Here is a 22,922-nt window from a genome sequence, read left to right as displayed (position 1 = left end):
AAGAGACGCAGCAGTGGACGGTAAAGTCTGTCAATGACGTCGTACATCCAGAGTGGTGCTCGCAGGAGTAGGGTAGCAGACGCGCATCGCTTTTCCTCTCTCGGTATTGCATCCCACGCCTGTGAGCGAACGTTCATGGGGCAATGGCTGATTCCTTGTCTTTTGCGGGCAGCATAGCGCTTCCCACGACCTGCACAAGCCCTCTCGGGATGTGCGTGCTGTTTCCTTCGCGGTCTCAGCTTTCCTTTCGTCTCTTCTCTCTCTTCCGCTTCCCTCTCCTCTACTTGTCCTGGGCACCCCTCCGCCTTCCTCTTTTAACCTTCGCGACCCCCGCCGTCCTGGCCACCCTGCACATCCTTTTTACATTCTCATCGCATCCAACACAAATACACCAGCGCAAGGAAATAAGCGTATTTCGGGGCCGCTTCTCGTCAGATTCGCCACGCTGCTGGGTGGCAGAAGCAACGCTATAGCGAAACATCACCCGCGCCCCTCACGGATCCACAAACGCCGTTTCTTTCGTTTTGACTTCTTCTCTCACCTTCCTCTCGGGGCCTTGAAAAGGCTTGACACGTGAGTCTGTGGACGGCTGTCGGCTTCGTCTTTCTCACGCCCTTCTTGATAGCCCCCTCTTCCACTAGCGGACGCTCTCACACACCTGTCTAGCGCCTTCACGGCGCCGCCACAGCAAACAAAAGCGAACGACGAACTGCATTTCATTTTCTTCGTGATTTCCGCCTGTGACTCTTCAAAGCGAGCGCTCGTCCGACGTGGTGGCAGCCACACACACACACACACACACGCACCACCGCTCTTCATTCTCCGTCGACACAGCTCTCCTGTGACCCGCTGACGCTGATTCAGAAGGTGCAGCGTCCGGCAGTGCACAAGCAGTAAGGAAAAAGAGAACAGACCGTACACCGTCGCATAAGATTCGCAGAGCTGCGCCGGAACGGCAGCAAAAGCAGAACTACAGAGCGAAAAAAAAAGGTGAGCGGGTGGTCGAGTGTCGTCAATTCGACGACGCGAAGAGCACGAAGGGCAACAGACGGACACACAGGGATACCCTCGCGCCATTATTGCGCTCTTTTTTTTTTGTGTGTGTGTGCCGACTCTTTTCGTGCTCCTCATTGGCGTTTTCGTGTGTGGCCGTAGGGGCATCAGCACGCTTTTTTTTTCTTTTTGCGTTGCGTGGGCGTGTTTGCGTGTCTCGTTGTCGTTCCTTTTCGGTGTTCCGGCTGTTTCTCAAACGATCCCGTAAGGTTGCCCCAGTGCGCGCCTCGGCCGGCTGACCTCCACACCTGCTCTGTTGTTCTTTCTTGCTGTGGTTCTCCTTCCAGGGTGGAGCGTTTCGGCCAGGGAGGCGAGCTCAGCGAAGGCCGGGGCGGCTGCTTTTGCAGACATCTCCTCCCTCCTTTTTCTTCCTTTTGCCTCTTCCTAGAGCGCCTCCTCGCTCGCTCGCTCGCTCGCACAACAAGTATCAGTATTGTGTGTTTCTTTTTCTTTCGGATTGCTTCGACTTGTGCTTTGCTTGTGCTCGGGGGGTTTTTCGGCACACAAGCGAATCGCATTCCTCACATTCTCTCCTTGTCGGTTCGTTCTTCTGGTTTTGCTGTCTTTTTTTTCTTTTGTGTGTGTGTGTGTGTGTGTGTGTGTGTGTGACTGGGGAGGGAGGGAGGGTGCGGATGGGGATCACCGTTTGCCGTCGCCGCATAAATCTCTCGTGCACTCGTTCTCCATACGAACGCGTGGTAGTGTAGTGCAAGTTTCAGGTTGCGAACACGTGATAGAGAGCCGCGTTACCGGTGGCCACCAAGGATAGAGGAAGGAGTCCAGACCGTGGCCAAGGTGACAAACACACAACTTCGACTCTCTGAACTCCCCACTCGCGCAACACCCGCGGACTCAAACTCCACTCTGGCGGTAGGGCAGAGGGAGACTTTTCTTCTCCGTTTGTGCCATTTATACGCAAGTGTTGCCTCCGCACGAGCATTCGTACAGAGAGGGAGTGCATAAGCGGGGCACAGTGCATCACGGTGAGCGGACTTCTTCTGTGCTGTCCGGGCGGGAAGCTCAACCAGAGCAGGGCCGCCTCTTGGTGGTGTATCCGCGCTCCTTCTTTAGCCCTTTTCCTCCTCTTCCCTCTTCTCTCGCTTCTTTCTTTTTCCTCCGGATCGTGCGCAATCTTTTTTCGTTTTGTTTTCGCTGTTCCTGTGGGTCCATTTGCTTGCGTGTGGGTGCGTGCGTGCACTCGCAAGAGGATCTGCGCGTGTGCTCGAGGGCCTCTAGCTCTCTGCATCGGGCTGTTGAGGGATTGAGTTGTGTCTCTCCGTTGTAGTTGTCGCATCAGCTATCCGCGGGAAGGGGAGATCGGCACGGTGTGGGGTGTCGCCTCGTCGGCATACACGTGTTTTCTTCTCCCTCACCCTGCATCTATTGTGAGGCAACCGTCACACGCAGCCGAGGGCCCTACCAGCGCTAGCCTGAACAAAGGACACGCAGACCCACAGGTGCATATATGCATATGTATATATATATATATATCGGCCTCCCTCTTCTTTACCACCCACCCCGCAGAGGCAGCACAACACCTCGGCGATTGCCGCTAACATTCCTTCTTCTGCTCTTCATCGTCTTCACGCCATTCACGCCCAACGTCGCCCATCACTCCTCGGTCTCTACTCCTTTCACGTCTATGTAGTATATATTTGGAGCGTGGTTTTCGCTGTTGTGTTCTGCTCTTACGTCCTCGCTAGCTTTTCACTCTTCCATCGCCTTCTTTCTCTTCTGTGGCTGTTGCTGACTGTGTGGTCGTCTCTTCCTCTTCTCTCCCTTCTCTCGACTTTCAGGCTTACCGCCCTCGCCCCCACTTCTCACCACCTCTCTTCTGTTCCTTCAAGGCGTTTTCAAGGGTTTGTTCGTCTTGACATTTTTTTTTGTGGTTTCTTCTCTGTCGTCGAGGCCAACGGTTGTGCCCCCTCCCCCTCTCCCCACGCACATCCTCTTCCTCCCCCCTCGCGTCCTCGCTAGTATTGTGTGCGTGTGTGTGACGGAGCATCACCTCGGTCGTGCTGATCTGGGTGCTCGCAGCTCTCTCCCTTTGTGTGTATGTGCGCGTGTGTGCGTGTGCGTGTGTGTTTCATAAAAGCCCACATATCCTTGTTCTCTGTGTTCTGGTGTTGTTGCGCCACCGGCTGTGGTCACCATGAACCCACTCTTAGCGCGAGACTACGAGGTCCCGAAGAAGCCCATTTTTCTTCTCGAGGGCCGAGATGTGGTTCAGAGCACCGAGGCATCCGCCTTCGTCTCGAACAGCGTCACTGATAGTGTCATGTACAGCACCAACGGTAACCTCGGCCTGCGACACCTGAGCGAGGTGGAAAGGGTCGGCTTCAAGACGGAGGTTCTGATGAATGGCGTCTACCACGAAGAGCCGACTGACATATCGGAGTACATGGGCATTCCTCGCACTAATCAGGTGGGGGCGAGTATCTGCACGGTCGACTTTGACTGCATGCTGGACGGTGAATCAGGTACGCTGTCGTCGATCCCATCCCGAAAGCTGAACCTCGACGACGGTGCGTATCGCAGTCATTGTACCGACGTCATGAGCGCCGATGGGGGGCTCATCTTCGACACAAAGTACGTGCGTACAGTCGGGCTCAGCGACCTGAGCACGTGGGGTGCACAAGTGTGCTACAGCGACTTCCGACTCGGCGCCAAGGGCTCGCCGGTGTCTGTGGGCAGCGACACTAAAATCGGCTTCGGCAACTGCGTGGCGGGCGCCGGCGCGCCGCACAGTCCTAGTTTGGATAGCATGTCCGACGGGACCCTGCAGATGCATTCGCCACACGTGACGTACTGCCCGCACAGCGACCTGGATTATCGCATCGAGCTTGTCGTGCTCATCTCCATTGACCAGGAGTGCTGGGATGTTGCCCACCAACAAATGGATCGCGTGCATCAGTGCTCGCTGACCTCGGACAAGGAGGTGACTACATTCACGGAGGTGGAGTGTGTGGTGAAGTACGGCGACACATATCGCCCGCTGCAGGCGGAGGTGGAGGGCACCCCATGGGTTCGCGAAACCGAAAGCGGCACGACGTCGCCGTTCTCGCGCGATCGGTACAATGTGAGCGCGGGCGGCGGCAGCAGCTACAGCAATACAGAAAGCAAGGAGCACGGTAATGGCGACCGGGATGGCGGCAGCAACTCCGTCTTTCTTCGACCAGGCTCGTGGCACTACCACACCTTCCACAGCCCCAACAAGGCGCAGAAGTCGTACGTGATCAAGAAGCGATTCATAATGCCACTGACGCCCGAGACGGTGCCAGATAGCGTCGTGCTGACCTTCCGTGCCTGCCACAAGCGCGAACCTACAGAGCAGCGCCCGCGAGCGCTGCCGACGATTGAGGAGATGATTGCGGATCAGAAGGCTGCGCTCCAGTTGTTCTGGAAGACGTTCGACGCGGATGTCAAGCTGCAAGACGAGCTGAGTCCCAGCCGCAGCTCGCTGCCCTTTGTGTACAACGCGTTTCGCATGTTTATGATCAGCCACGGTCTGGAGGGTGGGCTGTCGCGCTCTGGGCTCTCGGCCGCCGGCGACGGGCTGCAGTTCAACCTGTCCGAGTACATCTACTATGGACTCTACTACCTTCTCACACAGCCGGAGGCGTGCTTGCGACTGCTCAAGAGCGTCTACCACATGCTGCCACAATCGCGGAAGTACGCGCGTGTACTCGCCATGAACCGTGGCGCCGTATTTCCACTGAACACGATCAGCGGCGTTCACTCCACGCATGCCGCCAACGTGAGCAACGCTCGCTTCCACGTGAACGCCGAGATCGGCTTCCTCATCGCCCTCTACGACGAGGCCGCAGAGAGCATCTCGGCTGAGGATCGGCTGCTGCTCCTCGAGCTGATGATGGAGTCGGCTCGCATCTGGCCGCAGTGTGGGGAGTGGCAGGACGACCACACCGTCTTCCGCCTTGACAACATTGCCGGTACGGATGAGTACAACAGCAACGCCTCGGGCAACTTCTACGTCAACATCTCCGCGCGGAGGCACATCGCCTCCGCCTTCTCGTTTCTCGACCGTCAGCGTGAGCACCTTACCGAGGAGCAGCTGAACAGCGTCTTCGCTTCGCTAGCGATGACCCGGCACGAGATGGCCGAGCTGCAGGCCGTCGGCGACGGCATCGTTTTGCCGCAGCGCCACGAGCGACTCGGTGTGTACATGGTGCATGATAACTTCGACACCTTGATTGACTGGGGCAACGAGCGGGCCATGCACCCGCTTCACCTGAACTACCACCCGATCCACATCTATCGACGTAAGCTCATCGACGTGCCCGAAGTGCTACTTGGCATGCTGCTCTACCCCGACGAGTTCGATCAGCGCGACTTTCAGCAGAACTTCGAGTACTACCTCCCACTCTGCACGTTTGACTCGCCTGAGTCGCTGTTTGTGATGGTGCACGCGCTCTGCCGCGCGCGGTCGAACTTCTCGCAGCCGATGCCACTTCTGCGCTCCTTGGCGAACATCGATCTCGACAACATTGTCTACTCCGCCGAGGGCGGCCTACACTTTAGCGCCATGGCCTCGACGCTGCCGGGGCTCATCTTCGGCTGCGGTGGGGTGCAACTTTCCCACAAGGGGCTGCAGGTGCGCCCCATCCTTCCCGCCAGGATCGAACGGTATTCCTTCACGATCAAGTGGCGCGGCGCGGTGCTGCGCGTGCTGGTGGACCGCGCGAACATCACGTACGACCTCCTCTCGGGTGCGAGCCTGCGCTTCATCCACGGCACCCCCGGTGAGCGCATCCACCTTCACACCGGCTTTGGGCGCTGCCCCGAAACGACGCACCTCGCCATCCCGCGCACGAGCCAGAGCCAGGTGGCGCAGTTTGACGGTGTTGTGCTTCTCTCCGACTGCCTCTTCGACAACCTTCTTGAATACAGTTACCGCTCGTGGTACAAGACGCTGGAGACGCTCTTCGACACCTACCGGATGCTGCACAACCGGCCCATCCCCTCGCTCACACCAGAGGAGTTCATCGAAAAGGTCGTCTACCAGCACGAGGACGGCGAGATTTCGTTTAGCGGCATTGATCAAATATTGCAGCGTCGTGGTCTGTGCCTAGAGCTCGGCACCCCGGAAGATGCCGAGATCGTTGAGACGCGGTACGGCTTGGCGAATGCAAAATTGGCGGAGATGACGGAGATGGTGGTCATGTCGCCGCCACCCGTCAATGCCGGCCTCTTTTGCCTGCTCAAGGGCCTGGTGGAGAACGGTGTGGCGCTGGCTGTGGTGTCATACAGCCGGACGCTGAAGCAGCTGCTCGCCTCAAACCCGCAGTTGGCGCGTCTCTTCGTGGCCTCCATCGACGGCGAGGAGGCACACGATTGGAAGATAAAGGGACAACCTCACCTCGACCTGTACATGCGGGCCGCCGAGAAGATCCACGTGGACATTAACCGGTGCCTCGTGATTAGCCACCACCTGGACCGCGGATTTAACGCGAAGGAGATGTCGAAGTTCCGCATGTTCATCGATGTCGAGGACCCGTTTGTGAGTTCGCGCTTCCTTAGCAGTCAGTACCCGTCCTTGACGCCGGAGGAGTCGAAAGAGACCGGCCGAGACAATCCTGTCGTGTGCCGTCTGGAGCTGTCGCGGATTCCGTCGTCGATCGACGAGTTAGAGGACATGGTGGACGGTCGAAAACTGTGATGGAAAGAAAAGCCGGCCGTTGTGACATACCCCCAAAGGCGTTGTGGCACCCGGAAGGGCTGCTTCGGCAGAATTGTGTGTGTGTGTGTGTGTGTATCGGTTGGCCGTGGCGTGCAGGTAGGTGAAAAGGGGAGGGAGGAGATTCTGATCGGAGCGGGATGTGCGCGAAAGAGATGCCCATTCATCTGCGTCTGGCTCCTGTACACACCCAAGCACACACTCCTGCTGAAGGAAGTCGGTGCCACCAGCCCTGATAGGCGTGCCTTTTCACATTTTCCTTGGTTTTATTATTGCTGTCCTTGTTATCGATGGCTGTGTGGCTCGTCAACCGCACGCTCTTGGCTGTATTGTTGTTTGTGTGTCTCACTGGTGTTTGTTACGGTACATTTTTCATGCACCCCAGCACAAAGGAACAACGGGAGGGTCGTCGTGAACCAATGGGCGTCTACACGAGCTTGGCAGCGACGGTGGCGAGACAGGCGCATCTTCCTCCGGGCACCGCTCGCATCGGCGGTGATGAGGGGAAGGAAAACGAGCTCGGTGGAGGTCTAGCCTCTCTCGGGTTTAGCTGTAGGAGCGTCCCATGCGTAGTGTAGGACGAGCAACCAGAGCCAAACAAAGTCGCGGACCGGTGAGAGCTATTGCTGTTCCGTGGACCGACCTGGTGTGCGTGAAAAGCCGGCCTGCGTGGCCTCTGTGGTCCTCTTTCCAGCCCCGATGGACTGCTGGGGGGGGGACAGCTGTGAGCGCCTGCGTGGCCCTGCCTTTTTTCGTTTTTGCGATGCTTCTTTTCCTCCGTCTCTGCCCCACACCCTTCTCCCGCACCCTCGTATTCTCCCTCTGTTCCTCTGTCTCTCGGCATTGTTGCGGTGTTCACGAGCGTGCTTTCGTGTGGCGGTCTTTGTGGGGTTGCCCACGCACCTCCTCTTGCCTGCTCGTGGTGGCACGACCACCGCCCTTTCCCGCTATCCTGCTTCTTAGCCTGTCCCGATCCGCGGCGTCATGGTTGCCGTAGCAACTCTCCTTCGGTGGTTTTCATTCTTTTCCCTGGCCACCCTGCAGAAGCCGTTTCTGCCGGTGGTAAAGGATGTGATCGTGTACGTGTGCATGAGCGGCGCGCTGCTCTTCCTGGTGACGGTTGTGCTGGCCTACGGGCTTGCAGATAAGGAGATGCAGCAATACCTGACACCGACGGCGCGCGTTGCGGTGCCAGACGGTATGTCGACGAAAGGCAACACTGTGCTCGTGCCCTTTTCGTATGAGGCGTTTGTGAGCGCCTCTGTCACTGTGAGTGTCGTGGCAGCGCTCGCTGTTCTGCTGTGCTGCAGCTTCGTGCTTCAAGTGACATGGGACGGCATGGCGACCTGTGTGGTGCCGATGGTGGCGCTGACGGTGAACACGGTGAAGCCCAAGTGCTGGGACACCGCGGAGGATTATCGTGGGAAGGTGCCACCACCGCCCGAGGCGGCAACGTAGACACATCATCGGCAGCTTTCCTGGTTGGCTTTCCTGGCTAGCATAGCTGCAGTGGTGGCGCGTTGTTCCCTCCGCTGCTCGCAGGCCGCCACTGAGCGGTGGTGATGACATCGCTGTGGTGCTCGGTGGCCGTTCTCTCTCTCTCTCTCTGCGGCTATCCGTGAAAGCAGGTGTGCGCTAGTGTGTCTATTGAAGGGGTTGTCCTGAGCCTCCACTGCTGCGCGGAAGCGAGCCGGGGAATGAGGAGAAGCACAAACACGAGGGCAGCCCTCCGCTTCCGCGCGGTTTCACACCCGATGGCTGGCACCTACTCGCCAGCAGAGTGTTGTATGGGCGCTGTGAGTTGCACGATTCGCCGCTTCCCCTTTCAAACAAAATGCTTTCGACCGCACCGACGTGCTCACCTGTTGTGGGGCCCGCTCCCGCAGCACTGCCGCAAGAGAGCGGCGCGTCTCCTTTCTGCACCGTAGCCACTGGCGTCCCGGGAGGGCTTGGTGTAGGCGGGTTCAGTGGCGCTGGCGCGGACCACGGTCACCAGCGGCGGCACCGCTGCAAAGAAAGGCAGCCTACCCCTTCCGCTTTCTTCCACCCGCGTGCTCTTTTCATGCCCCTCCCCCTCCCCCTTCGTGTCCCTCTACGGCCATCTCAACATCTGCACTTTCTTCGCTTTTGTATTTCCTCGCTGCAACCCGATCTGGTTCTCCGCGTACCTTCGCCGCAAGGACTCGGCAACTTGGATAGGCGTGACGGCTCTGCTTGCTGCCTATCCTCTTCTTTTCCCTTAGCTGCTGTTCACGTGATTGCGTGTGCGTCTTGGGGTTCGGCGACGGCGCCCGCGCACGCGTGTGTCATTGTGCCGAATGGTTCTCCGGCACGAGTGCTTCTCCTATTTGCTTTTGTCACCGCTGTTCACGGTGTGCACGTTTGCGGGGGTGTCGCTGCCACTCGTCTTCCTCCATGCTGCGTCAGCTGCCGCTGCTCCGCTTTCGCCTCTTCGCCTCGTCCCTCGGCGCAACTCATTCCACCTCGGTCGACGCCACTATTCCGCACGTGGGCACGCACCGGCACAACGCCGCCGCGAGCACGCCAGTCACTGACTCGACCTCGCTGAAGAAGTCCACCAAGGCTGCAACCGCGCCCTCCTCCTCTGCGTCGTTCCTGTCAGATTACCGGACGGAGAAGGCGCAGCGCCGCTGGAGCAGCGCGAGTCGCGCTACACAGGCCGTCGAATCGGCGTCATTGCGCACCAGTCCATCGCACAGCGCTGCTTCCGTGCCCTCGGGCTCATCATCACCCACATCGTCGTCGGCTGCGGCTCTCCCACTCCTGAAGCGCACAATGCAGGCCAAGAACAAGGTGGTGGTGCTCCATCCCGAGGGCAGCCAGATCATCACTCTCGACCTGTCCATCGAGGTGCCCGCACCAGCGGCGGGCGCCGCGGCACCGTTGCAGCCGAAGCGCGGCACCACAACGGTATCAAAGAGTATGGCTCGAGAGGAGAAAGAGACGGCGGCGAAAACGCTGGGCCGCATCCGGCTGCTCTTCGCGCCGCCGCGGTCGAGCGGGCAGAGCTCGAAGCGGATGACGAAGGAGAAAATTTTCGCCGAGTGCCCCACTGTGCGCGTCCTCTGCCGCTCCTCCGATCTCGCAGGGATGGCGGAGGAGGATGGTCCGCTGGCGGCGCCAGGGACGACATCAGTTGTCCTCCCGTCGTTGGACGAAACCGCACTTTTCACGGAACTGAACACCGAGCTGCCTAACCGCGTCTTTTGGAAGCATGCTCGGGTGCTGTGCGTCAACGAGACCATTGTGTCTGTGCTCTACAACGTGCCCACCGTCGTCTCCGTCACATCGCCAGGTATCCCGTACGTCGGCCTCCCGCTCGCGTGCGCTGACGTGTCGCTGCTCTTCGCGTCCAAGGAGAGTCTGTGTTTCGAGTGGTGCGTGCTGTCGGAGACGTCGGCGAGCACGCGTAGCGCAAACCACGGCGATGCGGCCTTCTGCGTGGTTGGCACCGCGCCGACGTTCACGCCGACCAGCGACCTCCAGGGCAAGGAGATGATGCTGCGCGTCTCTCTGGACCCCGCCACTGGCCTCTGGACGGAGATGCGTCTGCCTGGTGTCGTGCGCCAGCTACCACCGCCGGTGCCGCGGTGGCAGGAGACAACCACGTCCGTCAACTACCCGGCTTTCCGCGTCGTGACTTACAATATCCTCTACGATGACTTCTGCACATCGAAGAGCTCCAAGGCAAAGATATACCCGTTCGCCACCGACGACATCCTCGACCTTGGGAACCGAAAGGTGCGCATTGTGCAGGAACTCTTGGCCTATCATATGGATATTGTCTGTTTGCAGGAGTGCGGCCGGGACGTCTTCCAATCCTACTTTCTGCCTGTGATGCGTGCGTGCGGGTACGACGGGGTGTACTGCAACAAGTCTGGATCGGTGAAGGAGGGCTGCGGCTTCCTCTTTCGCGAGTCCCGCTTCCAGCTCGTGCAGCACGCGTCCGTCCCGCTAAACTTTCAAACCCTCTCCACCATGTTTCCGGAACTGGCGGGCCGAGTGGGCGCCTGCCCCGAGCTCAAGGAAGCGCTCTCCGCGGTCACCTCCATTGGGGCGCGAGTGGTGCTGCGGGAATCGACCAGTGGCAAGGAGATCGTGGTCGGCAATACGCATCTTTTTTACCATGCCAATGCGTGCCATATTCGCGTTCTCCAAGCGTACATGCTTCTGCACTGGTTGAACGACGCCACCCTGATCTCGCCCGGCGGCGACGCGGCGACGTCACCGTCGCCCAGTTTAGCCGACCGTGCTCGGCCGCGCCGACCTCTGGTCATGTGTGGTGATTTCAACTGCACACACCCGACCGGCGCGTACCGTCTCCTCACAACGGGCCAGGTGGAGGCCGATCACCCGTCCTGGGACAAAGGGAAGCTCTTCCGGTGGGGCTGCGCGCGGCTGCTCGGCTACGACGCCGACGACCTCGTGGAGCTGCTTGGCAAGGATGCAGAGCTGCCCCACGCCACGGTGGCGCGAAAAGATTGCAAGCGGCAACACAAATCGCCAGCAGAAACGGCGGCACCCACTCCGGCAGATCCGACAGCGGGCCCTGCGGAAGCAAGCAACGAGACGCAGGCACAAGAGGACCCGACGCAGAGCGAGGGCGGGGAGCGCGTCATCAGAAAGGTATTTCATGAGGCGCTCTACGGACCGCAGGTGCGCTTGCAGGACGCCTACCAGCGCACCGACCTTTCACTGCCTTGGACGAACTTCACGCTCACCTTTCGCGAGGTGATTGACTACATCTTCTTCTCCGAAGACTCCTTGGAAGTGCTACGCACGGTGCCCATCCCCTCAGAGGCCGAGCTGACGGAGAACTTTGCCTTGCCGAACAAGAAATACCCGTCCGACCACGTCGCCCTCGTGGCAGACCTCGCCTTCACGATGCAGTGAGGGAACTGCCTCCTCCCCTTCCCGGTAAAGCTCCTAGCCGCGGGGTTACGCTCACCCCGCCGCAAAAGCGTTCGTCGCTGACGCTGTGGTTCTGGTGCATCCACATAATGGTAATGGCTGGAGAGAGGAAATGTTTCGAGTTGGCGCCGCGAATGACGAACAGGCTGAGGTAGCTCCGTCTTAACAACCGAAGCACGAGGTTAGAAGACGTTTTTGAGGTGCACCACGTCTCACACGTCTTCTTTTGGTGGTGGCGAAAGCAGCAAAGAGAGCCCCGCTGTGCAGGGTGCGCAGCCCCGTTTAGGCTCCCTGCTCCCCTTGCCATCCAGGCTTTTCGCTTCCTCTTGGTGATTTACTCTGCTCCCCCTGCAGCAAGGCTCCAACATGCCCTCTCCTCTACTACCGTCATGCGTACGGACAGGTCCGCCCTCGCCCACTCCTTCCCAATGCCCGTCGTCGATGACATCTTTTGCGATTTCCCTTGCGCGTCGACTCCCTCGCCTTCCTTTCATCTCTCCTGCTGTTGTGTGGTTTGTCGCGTGCCTCGTACTGGGCTTGCCTGCAGAAGATACCGCCTTCACCTCCCTGCTTCTTCCTCGCCACGCCCACCGCGAGAAGGCGCGGAGCCGCTTGCCAAGTCGCCCGCACACATCCCTATCGATATACATACGCCAGACAATCACCGCACGCAAGAGAGAAGCAGAGGCCCCCTATAGTGGGGTCGCACACGCGCGCTCGCGACGACGGTGAACCTTTTCCCTTTTCTGTGGAGCTGAGAGAGCCGAGGCGGCGGCCCCCCTCTCTCTCTCTCTTCCCCGCTGTCCACGTCTCGCCCTGCGAGCCACACTGCTCTCCCAAAGCGCACACGCAGTCACGCTCAATAGATCGATACTTGTATAGATTGCCGACGCCACGAGTGGAGGACGGATCGTCTCATTCTTTGTTTATACTGGTTCTTGCGCCGACGTTTTTTTTCTTCGGTGCGCAGGCCACATGCAGTCGTCCACGGAACGACGTGTTCTCGTATACCAGTGCGGGGCGCGCTCCGTGGTGAACGTGAGCGATACCCGGAGATGCTCCCGCCTTTCACCTTCCCGCGTGCCTCCATCCGAGTCGCCGACACCCTTTCAAGGGAGCCGGCCGCGCGAGGCGGCAGGTATCGTGGGCAGCACCACCGCCGCTGCCGATGAGCGGAGCGCGCTGGGGTCCCCGTGGAGCGCACTCACCGTGAACACGGTAACGGCGCCGGAGGGTGAGTGGCGCGGTGACGCGACTCTGTCCCACACGGCTCTCTCACCTTCGCCTCGAGTGCCTCCGCCTCCGCCGCCTGCTGGATGCGCGGATCATGATGCCGGCGATACATCCGGCATGCCGACAAACGCTGCCGGTCAGGCACTGTCGAGACAAAGCGCCCAGCAAAGTCTGCAAGGGGTGAGCCCGAGCCCATTTGCAGAGGACCTAAACAGCCACCGCGACTCGGCCGCACTTCCAGACAGTGACTACCATTCGTCGTGGTTTGCAGAGTGGCCGCCGGCTGCCGTGGTGGCGTCTTCAAGTCCTGCGGTGTTGTGTAACCATGGAGGTGCCGAGGCGTCGGTGCCCTGTGCGGCAGCTAGAGGTGTACCTCGTCAGTGGACGTCTGGGGCTGCGGTGAGCGATCACGAGGCTATGCGCGCGCTCACTCAGCCGCCGCTAAAGCTGGCAAGCACTTTCCCGGCAGGCGAAGGGGACGTTGTGTATGATACGGACGCACCACAAAGCGCAAGTGAAGAGCGCCGTGGCGCCGTTTCAGCGCTGTACGCGTGTCGCAAAACAAGGCCGCCGCCGCACGTGCTCACGTCTAACACCGGTAGCGGGATCGCCCCCGTTGCTGCTGCGGGTGCGGAGCGCGTGCTCTTCGGCGACGACGACAACTTTACAGACATATCCACTGCCTCGGTCCGCTGCCGCGCCCTTGAGCCTGGGCCGGAGACAGCGCCTGCCGCACCCTGCGCGGCAGTTGATGCAGTGGCGCACACGCCTCCTCGTCCTCGCGACATACGAGCGAGTCCTCTGCTCGCTCCTAATCGCGGCTGCACCGGCGAATGTGAGAGCACCGACTGCAGCTCCAGCGAGCACTTCGCCGTTCACTACGCCGCAACCTCTGTTTCTTCTTGCACGACCCCTAGTGCATCTGTGCTCTCTGTGGCCGCCGCTGTGGGTGTCTGCGGGGAGTCGCTTGATGCAATGGCGCCGAGGGGCTGCGGGCCTGGCAAGGAGGGCCTCACAACGCAGGTCATGGAGGACGGCGCCGAGAACTCGCCTGCAGCGGCGAAGGCTGCCCAGATGGAAGGCACGCCGTATACCCCCACGAATCCCCCGGGGAGGAACGGCAGCCTCTCTGCTTTCAAAACGCCCATGACCTCACCGCCTCGCCAAGGACTTTCCCTTCGCCTGCTCACCACCCACGCCGCCACAGCCGCGCACACGCCGACGGTACGCCCGTGTTCATCGGGCGTATCGCCCCCTAACGCTGGCTTACTGGCCACTCCCACGCCGCTGCATCGGGCGCACAGGTGGAGGGGCTCCGGTGCGACCCCAGGCTGGGAGAGCCTGGGGGAGATTACGGGCTTTCCTACGCCGGTGAAACTGTCGCCCATACCCACGAAAGGGTATTCGGCGTACCCCGAGCTTGTGGCCACCGCCACCGCTGCGGCAGAAGCGGCCACCCTGACCTCCACGCCTTGTGCGTCCGGCTCGCCGTTCCCTGTAGTATCTGCAGTGCAGGGCGACGGTCACGGATGCGATGATGACAAACTCGACGCGGCGACGCCGGCTGCAATAGCGAATGCCTTTGAGACAGCAGAGAACGCTCGCGCATCGAGGTGTCAGGCGACCGGGGTATTTTTCTCTGAAGGTGGGGGTGTGCCACCGCTCTCCGACGGCAACATTGCCGACTACCTGAGCAGCGCCCACAGCATCAGCACTATCGGTTCAGAGTGCTCTGTGTCACCGATCCGCGTGCGGGCCCGCCAGACAACGCGCGTGTGGACGCCGCACCCGAGCGAGGTGTCGCAGCAGCAGCATCCAACACCGCCGCCGTCATCCATTGAGGGCCACTCCTCGCGCTTCCTCAGCGACTTTCCTTCGAGCGCTGCTGTGCACCAGCCGCCACCGCAGCAACAGCAACCGAGCGTCTTGCGCGCCTCCCCTATCGTTGGCGCTGTCCGTATCTTTCTATGCGATCACGCCTTCTCCGCTCACAGTAGCCCATCTCGCACAGCGCTGCATTCCGAACGGGCCGCCGAAGAGGCGTCCGAGGACTTGACAGCGATGTCGTTGATGTTCACGGAGGCGCAGGCGCAGCCATTGCACCAGCAGCCCCAGCAGCTGTTCCCCCCCGATGCGGCGACGGGTGACCTTGCGCTGTTGCACATGCCTGCTGATCACTCTGCAGGGGGGTGGGTCACCCCCCGTTATGTCGCCGACACGCTGAGCCTCGGTACGCCGACAGTGTCCATGATTCAGTCACCAGCGCAGGCACTTGGCGAGAGCTGCTGCTCTCTCGTCATGCCTCCAGCAGCGCAGTACATTCACGCTCTGCCCATTCCCGGACTTCAGCGGCGGAACCCGCCCGTCGCACGCGCCGCGCAGCACGCGGGCCTCGCTGTGGAAGGCGTCGGTGGCGAGAGCGATGCACCCGCTCTCGCCAATGAGGCACGTCAGAACCGCAGACGCCAGCCGCAGCACCCTGCGCTGATGTCACCCGCACTCAGCGACGGTGAGGAGGAAAACTGCACACCGTGCTTCACAGTGGCGTCGTCTTCGGCCAAGCCACCGCCGCCGCGTGTGCAGGCGTCGCCGCTGGTGTCATTGGATGCCAGCCCGCCGCTGGAGGCAAAGCAGCCTCTGTTCTCAAAGCCAGCGAAGGCCCAGTGCGATGCAAGCGTACAGTGGGGCACTTCGTTCACTACGTGCTTACGGTCTCGCATAGTCCACCAGGAGTCAGGTCGGCTTGATAGCAGCGCCCGGACAGCGCCACGGTGTGCCTCGTCGTTCGCGAGCCAGCTGCAGCGGCCGTCGTCCTCAAAGGGCCCTGCTACATCACCGCAGGCATGCCAGCAACCGCACCTCGGACTGCCGTCCACCAAAGACACGTCGCGCAGCGTGGAGGTGTCGTACGTGCGATACCGTCCCACTTTGACATCCATTTCAAACTGCGCCACCCACTTTATTGACTCCTGGCTTTGACACGGGTTGGGAGGCGACGGGGGAGAAGCCGATGGGGCGCGGCTGAACCAATGGGCGATGGCATGGAGCGGTTGGCTGCCAGAAAGTCGTGACGTGTGGGTGCGAAAGGGGGTGGGGTGGGCGGGGGTGAAGTAGAGGCTGCAGCTTCTGGTGGTGCACGCGCAGCTGTATTCAAAGCCGCTCTCCATGCACCGCCGCCGCGACGACGGCGCGTTTTTGTGTCTGTGCCGTGTTTCTCTTTCCCGAGTTTATAGATGCACACCTCTGCTTGTGCTGTGGTAGAGTGGTTTACGCTTCGTCTTTTTTTTTTTCGTTCCGCCCGCCCTGCCCCCCCCCTCTTCGTTTCTCTGAGACACCCGAGTCCGCGAAGAGAGATGGGCCTTTTTTCTTGTGCCGCCGAGCGTAGCCGTAGCGTGCTAAGGCGCACATCGGGCAGCGGCAAAGAGGCGATTAGGCGAATCCGTGTCTCGCTCACAGCTGCGTTGCCGCGCAGATGCGCGGCAACGCAGTCCGAGGTGGGGCAAAGCGAGAGTCTGTTATGAAAGCACAATGCATCGAAGGCGATGCCTTCGATGCATCACGACCAACGAAGAACACCACACGCAGCATTCTCCCCATTCCTGGCCACGCTGTACTTTTTTTTGTTGTTTCGGTGTGTTTGTCATCTTACCGCTTCCGCGGTGTTTGCACAATCTCTGTTGAACCAGTGTCACTGGGCGGTGGATCGGAGAGACGCTATCGTGACCGTTGGCTTGGTCCTCCGCTGACCCCTTTGCGTTGTTGTTCTTGTGGTAGCTGTGCGTTTTCGGTGATGCGCATACACCAGCCTTCCTTCACGCCTCCTTGGTCCGCCTCTTTTTGTGCATCTCCGCATTCGTCGTCCACACGCACGCACGCCCACGCCCTCTCCCCCGCTTTCTCTCCGGTTGCCCTTCTACGCTTTCGCTTCGTTGGCTCACATGGTCCCTCGTGCAAGGCACAACACCCCTCACTCCATCTTCACACTTGGCGGCTGGTGCTTTTCGTTCTCCTGATCTCCGCAATGGAGCCAACGAGGATGTTTCGTCGCTGCACACAGCGAGAGAGCGATGACGGATGGGGAGGGGTAGGATAGATGAGACGAGCGGCCCCCTCTACCCCTCGTCCCTCTGTCACCCCTTCTCGGTGGATGGTATCGGACGCTGTCGGCCCTGTGGACCTAGCTCACGTAGGGATCATAGCTGCGGTTGCATATTTGGCGCCGTGATTCACAGATGCATCAACGCACGCAACGGCGTTTTCTTGGGCTCTTTTGCCTTCCGCTCTCCTGCGGTCTCACGCGCGTCTTCGCGCTTTCTGGCATGGCAGGGGACCGCCCCTTACCCGCTCACTTTCAGCTCGGGTTTCCAGCAGAGCGGGGCGCATGCAAGCGGCAACACAGAAAGAGAAACAGTGCCGGCACTAAGATAGACCGCGACGCACGCACAGTCACCGATACAAGCGTCGAGCACGCAGACAGTCCTGCTGTGGAAAGGGTGGGGGGGGGGCGCGTCGGAGAGAGGGGTAGCACGCCCATCAAATGTTGACGAGTCGCCCTGTCTCTTTACTTCACCAACAACATACAATATATGTGTTTGTATGTGCTCGCTTGTTTCTTCCAAGTCATCATCGTTTCTCCCCCCCCCCGCTCGGATACCACTCCACCGCTTCCACCCGCACAAAGACGAAGAGAAAAGTGAAGTGCGGCGCTGTCGCAAACACAGCAGTGCTAGCAATTTTTTTTCTCTGATTTGCCAGGCGCGGTTGACAGGCAGTGAGCACCGATAACTTTCCCGCGACTTTGAAAAACCCAGCGGCCTTCGCACACACGCACGCACACCAAAAGACGGCGTACTCACGGCTAGAGGTGACGTGAGTGCCTCTGCCGGTCATGAGTGCTGAAAAGGGCAAGTGTGTTGTGTTTTAGTTTGCTTCGCTTGTTGTTGTCCTGTTGTTGCTGCTGCTGTTGCTCTCTCTCGGTCTCTCGCGCGCCTCACAGCACTCTGTCTCTTTCTTTTTTTGTCTGCACGAGGGCGTCTCTTTTTCGCGTAGTGTGTTGTCTGCCGAGATGGAGACGGGGCACGCATGTACCCGCTCCGCCATTGTTACCTACGCACTCAGCAGTGATGTGTGTGTATATGTGTGCCTGACAGAGACTCGTGGTGGACTCCGGAATACACACACACACACACACATATCGACAGCTGCAGTCTCTTCCTTTTCACCACCGCCTGTGATATAGCTTTCCTTCTCTGGCCTCTGTCTCGGTACAACCACCGGCCACAACGGCTTTCGCTCAACAGTTGCGCAGGTGGCGGTTACAGAATCGTTATGGATTCAGGCTTCTTCTTCGCTGCGCGTCTCGCAATCAGTGCCCACGTTGACCACTCAGTGCGCCTTGCTTGTGTGCTGGCTCTTCTCAGCCGCTTGTGGCCTTTTGCAGCCCCTCTGCCCCCTACCTTCGGCATTCGTGCACGCCAGTGCCTCAGCGTCATGACGACGATACGTGCTTTGGGGCACCCGTCCGAGAGTCTTGCGCCTACGGATACGCAGTCGAATAGCAAACCTGCTTCATTCACCGCCGCAACAACCACCGCCTCTGCCGGGTTCGCCGTCTGTGCCAGCTTCACAAGACACTGTTGGGGAGTGTGCACAGCAGCGTTCACCTCTGCTACCTTCATCCGACGCTGCCACGACGAAAGCGTCCCCGAGTGACGGCAAGTGAGTGGAACTGCAAGACACTACCTATGGGCGAGCGGGCACAGAAAACGAAACGGGAAGCGGGGATGCCCAGGAAGACGACCTCTAGCGTGGAAGTTTAATATCCCGACAAGGACAACCTTGAGGAGCGATGACGAGCAGAGCGGTGGCGCGAAGCGGACGCGGCGATGCGCATTTGCGAGTTGCTCGTCTCTGACGGCTGCAGGGAGCTCGTCAAGGCCACGGAGATGAGCCCCATGTCCTTGCTGCAGTGGATGGACGTGTCCGCCTTGCCGCAGTTCCGCCAGGGCGCAGTGATATGACGTGCGTGCCGGAGGGCCAGCTCGCCTACTTGATCATGCGCGCTTTCGTCGCTCCAGGCTTTCCGATCAGTGCGTGCGCGAGCGGTGCGGCGCTGCTGGCAATCTGCGTAGATGACGACGCAGCATGCTCGATTCTACGCCCGAAAAAGGAGACGATGCGGCAACAAGGACGGCGACCTGGGTAGTCTCCTGACAGATCTCCTCCTCGGCCAGCGGGCAACGGCGCGGTTCTCGAGCCGTCTCGAAGCTCACTGACTGCGGCAGCATCGCCGCACACGTTCGCACCATGATCCGATTAATAACCGAGCTTCAACTCCTGTCACAAAAGGCGTCAGTTTGCAGCGCTCTTGGACGCGAGTCGAGGGTGCGGGTCAAGAAGCGCGAGCGCGTCACGAACCACGGCACAGCCCTCACGGACGACTGCGAGGTGCTCAACGTCGACGGCGTCCTCTCCCCGCCCGGGCGGGCATGAGGAGCAGCCAGAGTCCCACTGGCGTGCCTTGACCATTTTCTCCAAGCTGTTCATCTCATTTGATTTCTTTCCCTGTTGTCGTGGTATCAGCAGCACCTGTATGCATGATGAGGGGCAGAGCCAGGACAGGATGTGAATCGTGCTTATCGCACCGACTGCGACAGGGGTCGTGACGCGGTGATGAATTTGACGCACGCTGTTCTAGGCAATGTGATTACATGCTTATCTGCCCGCCCCCCCTGTGCATCTGGGAACTCTAGCGCAGTCGCACACAATCACATGGGACGGCAGCTGCCATGCGGAGATGGCGAGGGGAGGTCGCGTCGTTCAGGCTAGGGCGGCGACTGCTGTCTTTTTTTCCTTTGGGCCGGTTCCCTACCCCTGAGGGCCGGCCTTTCCTTTGTGCTCGGCATCTTCTCCTGCTTTCGAAGGGCAAGAATCGAAACGGCGGAAGAGGGTAGCGCAGAGCATTCATCGGGCTTGTATGTGGGTGTGTGTTTTCGAATTTGTTGCTCCCCTCGGGCCCACAACCGACAGCTCTACATAGGAAGACGAAATGCGGCCGTGAAGAGGCATACGGCGGCGACGAGACGCCGTTGCGTGTTTTCAGCATGTGAGTGTGTGACAACGCACCCTGCAGGGACCTGTACGAGTGAGGGCCTCACATAGATACACACAGGCACACGCGGACATGCAACGCACGAGAGGGGCAACCAGCAGACACTGTACAAAGGAAAAAAAAAGATGCAGCCTCTCGTCCAACAGCACTGGTGTGTGTTGCTGCCTGCTCCATTTTGGGCATAGTTTTTCTGTGTTGTGCACCACCCTCTTTTATTCTTCTCGTTCGCCCCTTTTCCATCTTTCGGCCCGCTCTCCTGTGTGGACGCCTCCGGCTACGCGGACGGATGCCGTCGACTCGCACCACTCTCCTCCTTTTTCATCTATGTGACTGGTTTACTGCGTCACCGTGGTCTCTCTCATGTATGTTTCTCTCTCACTATCCGTCCCTCTCGGCAAACATGACGACCCCATCCCGCCCCCCCCCCACACACACACATCGCACATGTTTTAGAGAAGAGTACGCCCTGAGCAACACCACCAACAAAAAAACGTTCTCTCTCATTTTTCTTCGACGTGTTGTCTTGTTTTACATACTTCGCGTGATCACCAGTACCGCAGAAACAGGTGGTCTGCAGACTGTCACACGCAGAATCTGCGCGGTCCAAGACGCGGCTTGCTCGGCCTGCACGTTGTGTTGCTGCACGACGGTGCGTCTGGTCACAGCAGTTTCGCGCCCGTGAAGGACCTTGTACAGCGCCCTGTTTGTTTCCCCTCCCGTTGGGCACAGTGTGACTACTTCCTCGTAGCATTTCTTTTTTTTTTTTCGTATTTCCTCTGACGGCGCTCTCTTCTCCGGTCCCTCCTCATTGGCTCGTTATGACTGTTCCGTCTCTGCTCGCGCTGTCTTCTCTGTTGGACGCTTATCGTTGACCTCTTCTCCCCTCTCGGCGACCCTCTTTGCACCACCACTCAGAGGCACACGCAGCGCTGGCTATTAAGCTCATTCTTCCGTTCGACTCCGTCGGTCGTGCTGCGGACTCTTCTTGATCTCTGTGTCGACGCTGCAGAGAATGTGGCGTGGCACCGCATCAGCAGTGCAGCTCCTTGGAGCGCTTCTTGTGGTTGTGTGTCTCGTGCACACGTCGTTGGCGTACCCGTATGGACGGTCGTCGGCTGTCACGGAGCTGACGCCTGCCTCGCTGCACGCGTTTGTTAATACACACAAACCGGTGGTCATCCTCTTTTATGCACCGTGGTGTGGCCACTGCAAGCAGTTCCACCCCGAGTATGAGCGGTTTGCGGAGTCGGTGAAGGGCACCATCCGCGTTGGCGCGATCGACGCTGACAAGAACGCCGTCATTGGACAGCAGTTTGGGGTGCGTGGCTTTCCGACGATCAAGTACTGGAAGAGCGGCACAAAGTCCGTCTCCTCCTCGCAGGATTACCAAGGCCAGCGCACAGCGGCGGCGCTGCAGAGTTGGATGGTCGAGGGAATCAGCTCGAGCAAGGTCATGACCGTGACGACGGCAGAGCAGATAAAGCAGGCCGCTCGAGACGCGCCAAAGAAGATGATTGGTGTGTTGCTTTCCGCGAAGAACAAGGTGCCGCCGATGTTTTCGGTCATGGCCATGTCGCCGAAGCTGAAGGAGCTGCCGCTGGTGTTCGCGGGTAGCTGCAGCCCTGAGCAGGGCGTGGCGAAGGCCTTTGGCGTCTCGCAACTCCCAATGCTCGGTGTACTGCGCTACACCCCGGCCGACGATGATGCAGAGGAGAGGTTTGAGATGGTGCAGTACGCGAAAAAGACAATCGCCTACGAGCCCGTCGCGCGCTTCTTCTTGGATTGCGCGGAGAAGGAGTGCAGCGCCGGAACGGAGACCTCGATGAACTCTGTGAGCCTTGACGAGGATGGGAGCCAGCACCAGACACGAGAAGCCACGCGGCAGTCCTCCGTAGCACTTCCGGTAGAACCAGTCGAATACACGCCAAAAGTGATATCACAGTTTTGTGCTCCGCAGGCCCGCAAGATTCGCGGCCAGTCCCCCCTGTGCGTTTTCAGCCTTAGCGAGCACGTCAACCTCGACAACGTGCACCAGTACTTCAAGAACGACCCGTTGCTTTTCTTCGACGCATCTCAGCACAAGGAGGAGCTGCTTCAGCAGTTCCAAGCAGACTTTGGCGTGCAGATGGCGCCTCCTGGGGAGGCGGCGGCGTCTTTGGCGGGCTCCATTGTGGTACTGCGCCACTCAAAGCCGACAAGAGTGCGGTACGCGCTGCTGGAGCACGTTGACTCCGACGACGATTTACAGGCAGCCCTGCAGCGGATTCTCAATGGTGAGGTGCACCTCCGGTCGGAGCACGTCGGAGCTGCGTAGGCGCTCGCATCCTTTGCCATGTCGTCTTGGCAAGAGCCACGAAAATGAAAGAGAGTGAAGGTTCTGGTTTGGATCCCCCCCCCTCTTTCTCTACCGCCAGCTCCTCCATTGTTCTGCGCGCGTTGCACTGCTGCCTCGTCGCGGTGTCTGCGCCACCGCTGTGGCGACTGTGGCTCGTTTTTCATGAAATCGTCTCTCTTCACGAGTGCGTTTATGTTCTCGTGTCCTGTGTACGCTGTTCCTTCGTCCTCGTCTCTTCTAAATCGTCGCGGTACATCGCATGGGCTTTTGGTTTTCGCACGCGTGTGGGTGTGTGCGTGTGTGCGTGTGTGCGCGCGTGTTTTTTTTTGTCGTTGTTCTTCTTCGTCGTCTCACTTCATCGTCGTTTTTCGCGCGTGGGGGTGCCCGGCCTTGGCGCGAGTGTGGCCTTTTTCTTCTCTCCTCTCGCTGCCCCTTTGTTGTGCTTGGCATCTCCCTCGTCCTCCGCTCGCTTTCTCACTGAATTTCTTCACCGGGCGGGGCTGTGTGTGCGCCCGCCGGCCTTGTCTGTTGCCTTCAAGGGCGAAGTCGACGCTGCAGAGGTG

The 22,922-nt window shown here is 59.6% G+C and overlaps 5 protein-coding genes across 5 annotated transcripts; all 5 read left to right on the top strand.

The window, feature by feature from the left end:
- Window positions 1–3,205: 3,205 nt before the first annotated feature.
- Window positions 3,206–6,730, top strand: LMJF_34_2240 (conserved hypothetical protein; the record flags this gene model as incomplete). The annotated part of the gene is made up of 1 exon (XM_001686270.1): window positions 3,206–6,730. One exon carries the CDS (start codon window positions 3,206–3,208, stop codon window positions 6,728–6,730), a length of 3,525 nt encoding a protein of 1,174 aa, XP_001686322.1.
- A 1,002-nt stretch (window positions 6,731–7,732) lies between these two features.
- On the top strand, window positions 7,733–8,206 carry LMJF_34_2230 (conserved hypothetical protein; the record flags this gene model as incomplete). The annotated part of the gene is made up of 1 exon (XM_001686269.1): window positions 7,733–8,206. The coding sequence occupies one exon, from the start codon at window positions 7,733–7,735 to the stop codon at window positions 8,204–8,206; it is 474 nt and encodes a 157-aa protein (XP_001686321.1).
- A 1,338-nt stretch (window positions 8,207–9,544) lies between these two features.
- LMJF_34_2220 (conserved hypothetical protein) lies at window positions 9,545–11,662 on the top strand (the record flags this gene model as incomplete). The annotated part of the gene is made up of 1 exon (XM_001686268.1): window positions 9,545–11,662. One exon carries the CDS (start codon window positions 9,545–9,547, stop codon window positions 11,660–11,662), a length of 2,118 nt encoding a protein of 705 aa, XP_001686320.1.
- Window positions 11,663–13,888: 2,226 nt separating this feature from the next.
- Window positions 13,889–15,892, top strand: LMJF_34_2210 (hypothetical protein; the record flags this gene model as incomplete). The annotated part of the gene is made up of 1 exon (XM_001686267.1): window positions 13,889–15,892. The coding sequence occupies one exon, from the start codon at window positions 13,889–13,891 to the stop codon at window positions 15,890–15,892; it is 2,004 nt and encodes a 667-aa protein (XP_001686319.1).
- A 5,144-nt stretch (window positions 15,893–21,036) lies between these two features.
- LMJF_34_2200 (conserved hypothetical protein) lies at window positions 21,037–22,338 on the top strand (the record flags this gene model as incomplete). Its single annotated transcript, XM_001686266.1, has 1 exon — window positions 21,037–22,338. The coding sequence occupies one exon, from the start codon at window positions 21,037–21,039 to the stop codon at window positions 22,336–22,338; it is 1,302 nt and encodes a 433-aa protein (XP_001686318.1).
- Window positions 22,339–22,922: the final 584 nt, after the last annotated feature.

Source organism: Leishmania major, chromosome 34 (genome assembly GCF_000002725.2).
Source record: "Leishmania major strain Friedlin complete genome, chromosome 34".
Classification (NCBI taxonomy): domain Eukaryota; phylum Euglenozoa; class Kinetoplastea; order Trypanosomatida; family Trypanosomatidae; genus Leishmania; species Leishmania major.
The sequence above is the reverse complement of the archived record's forward strand: the minus strand, read 5'-3'. Positions and strand labels throughout refer to the sequence as shown.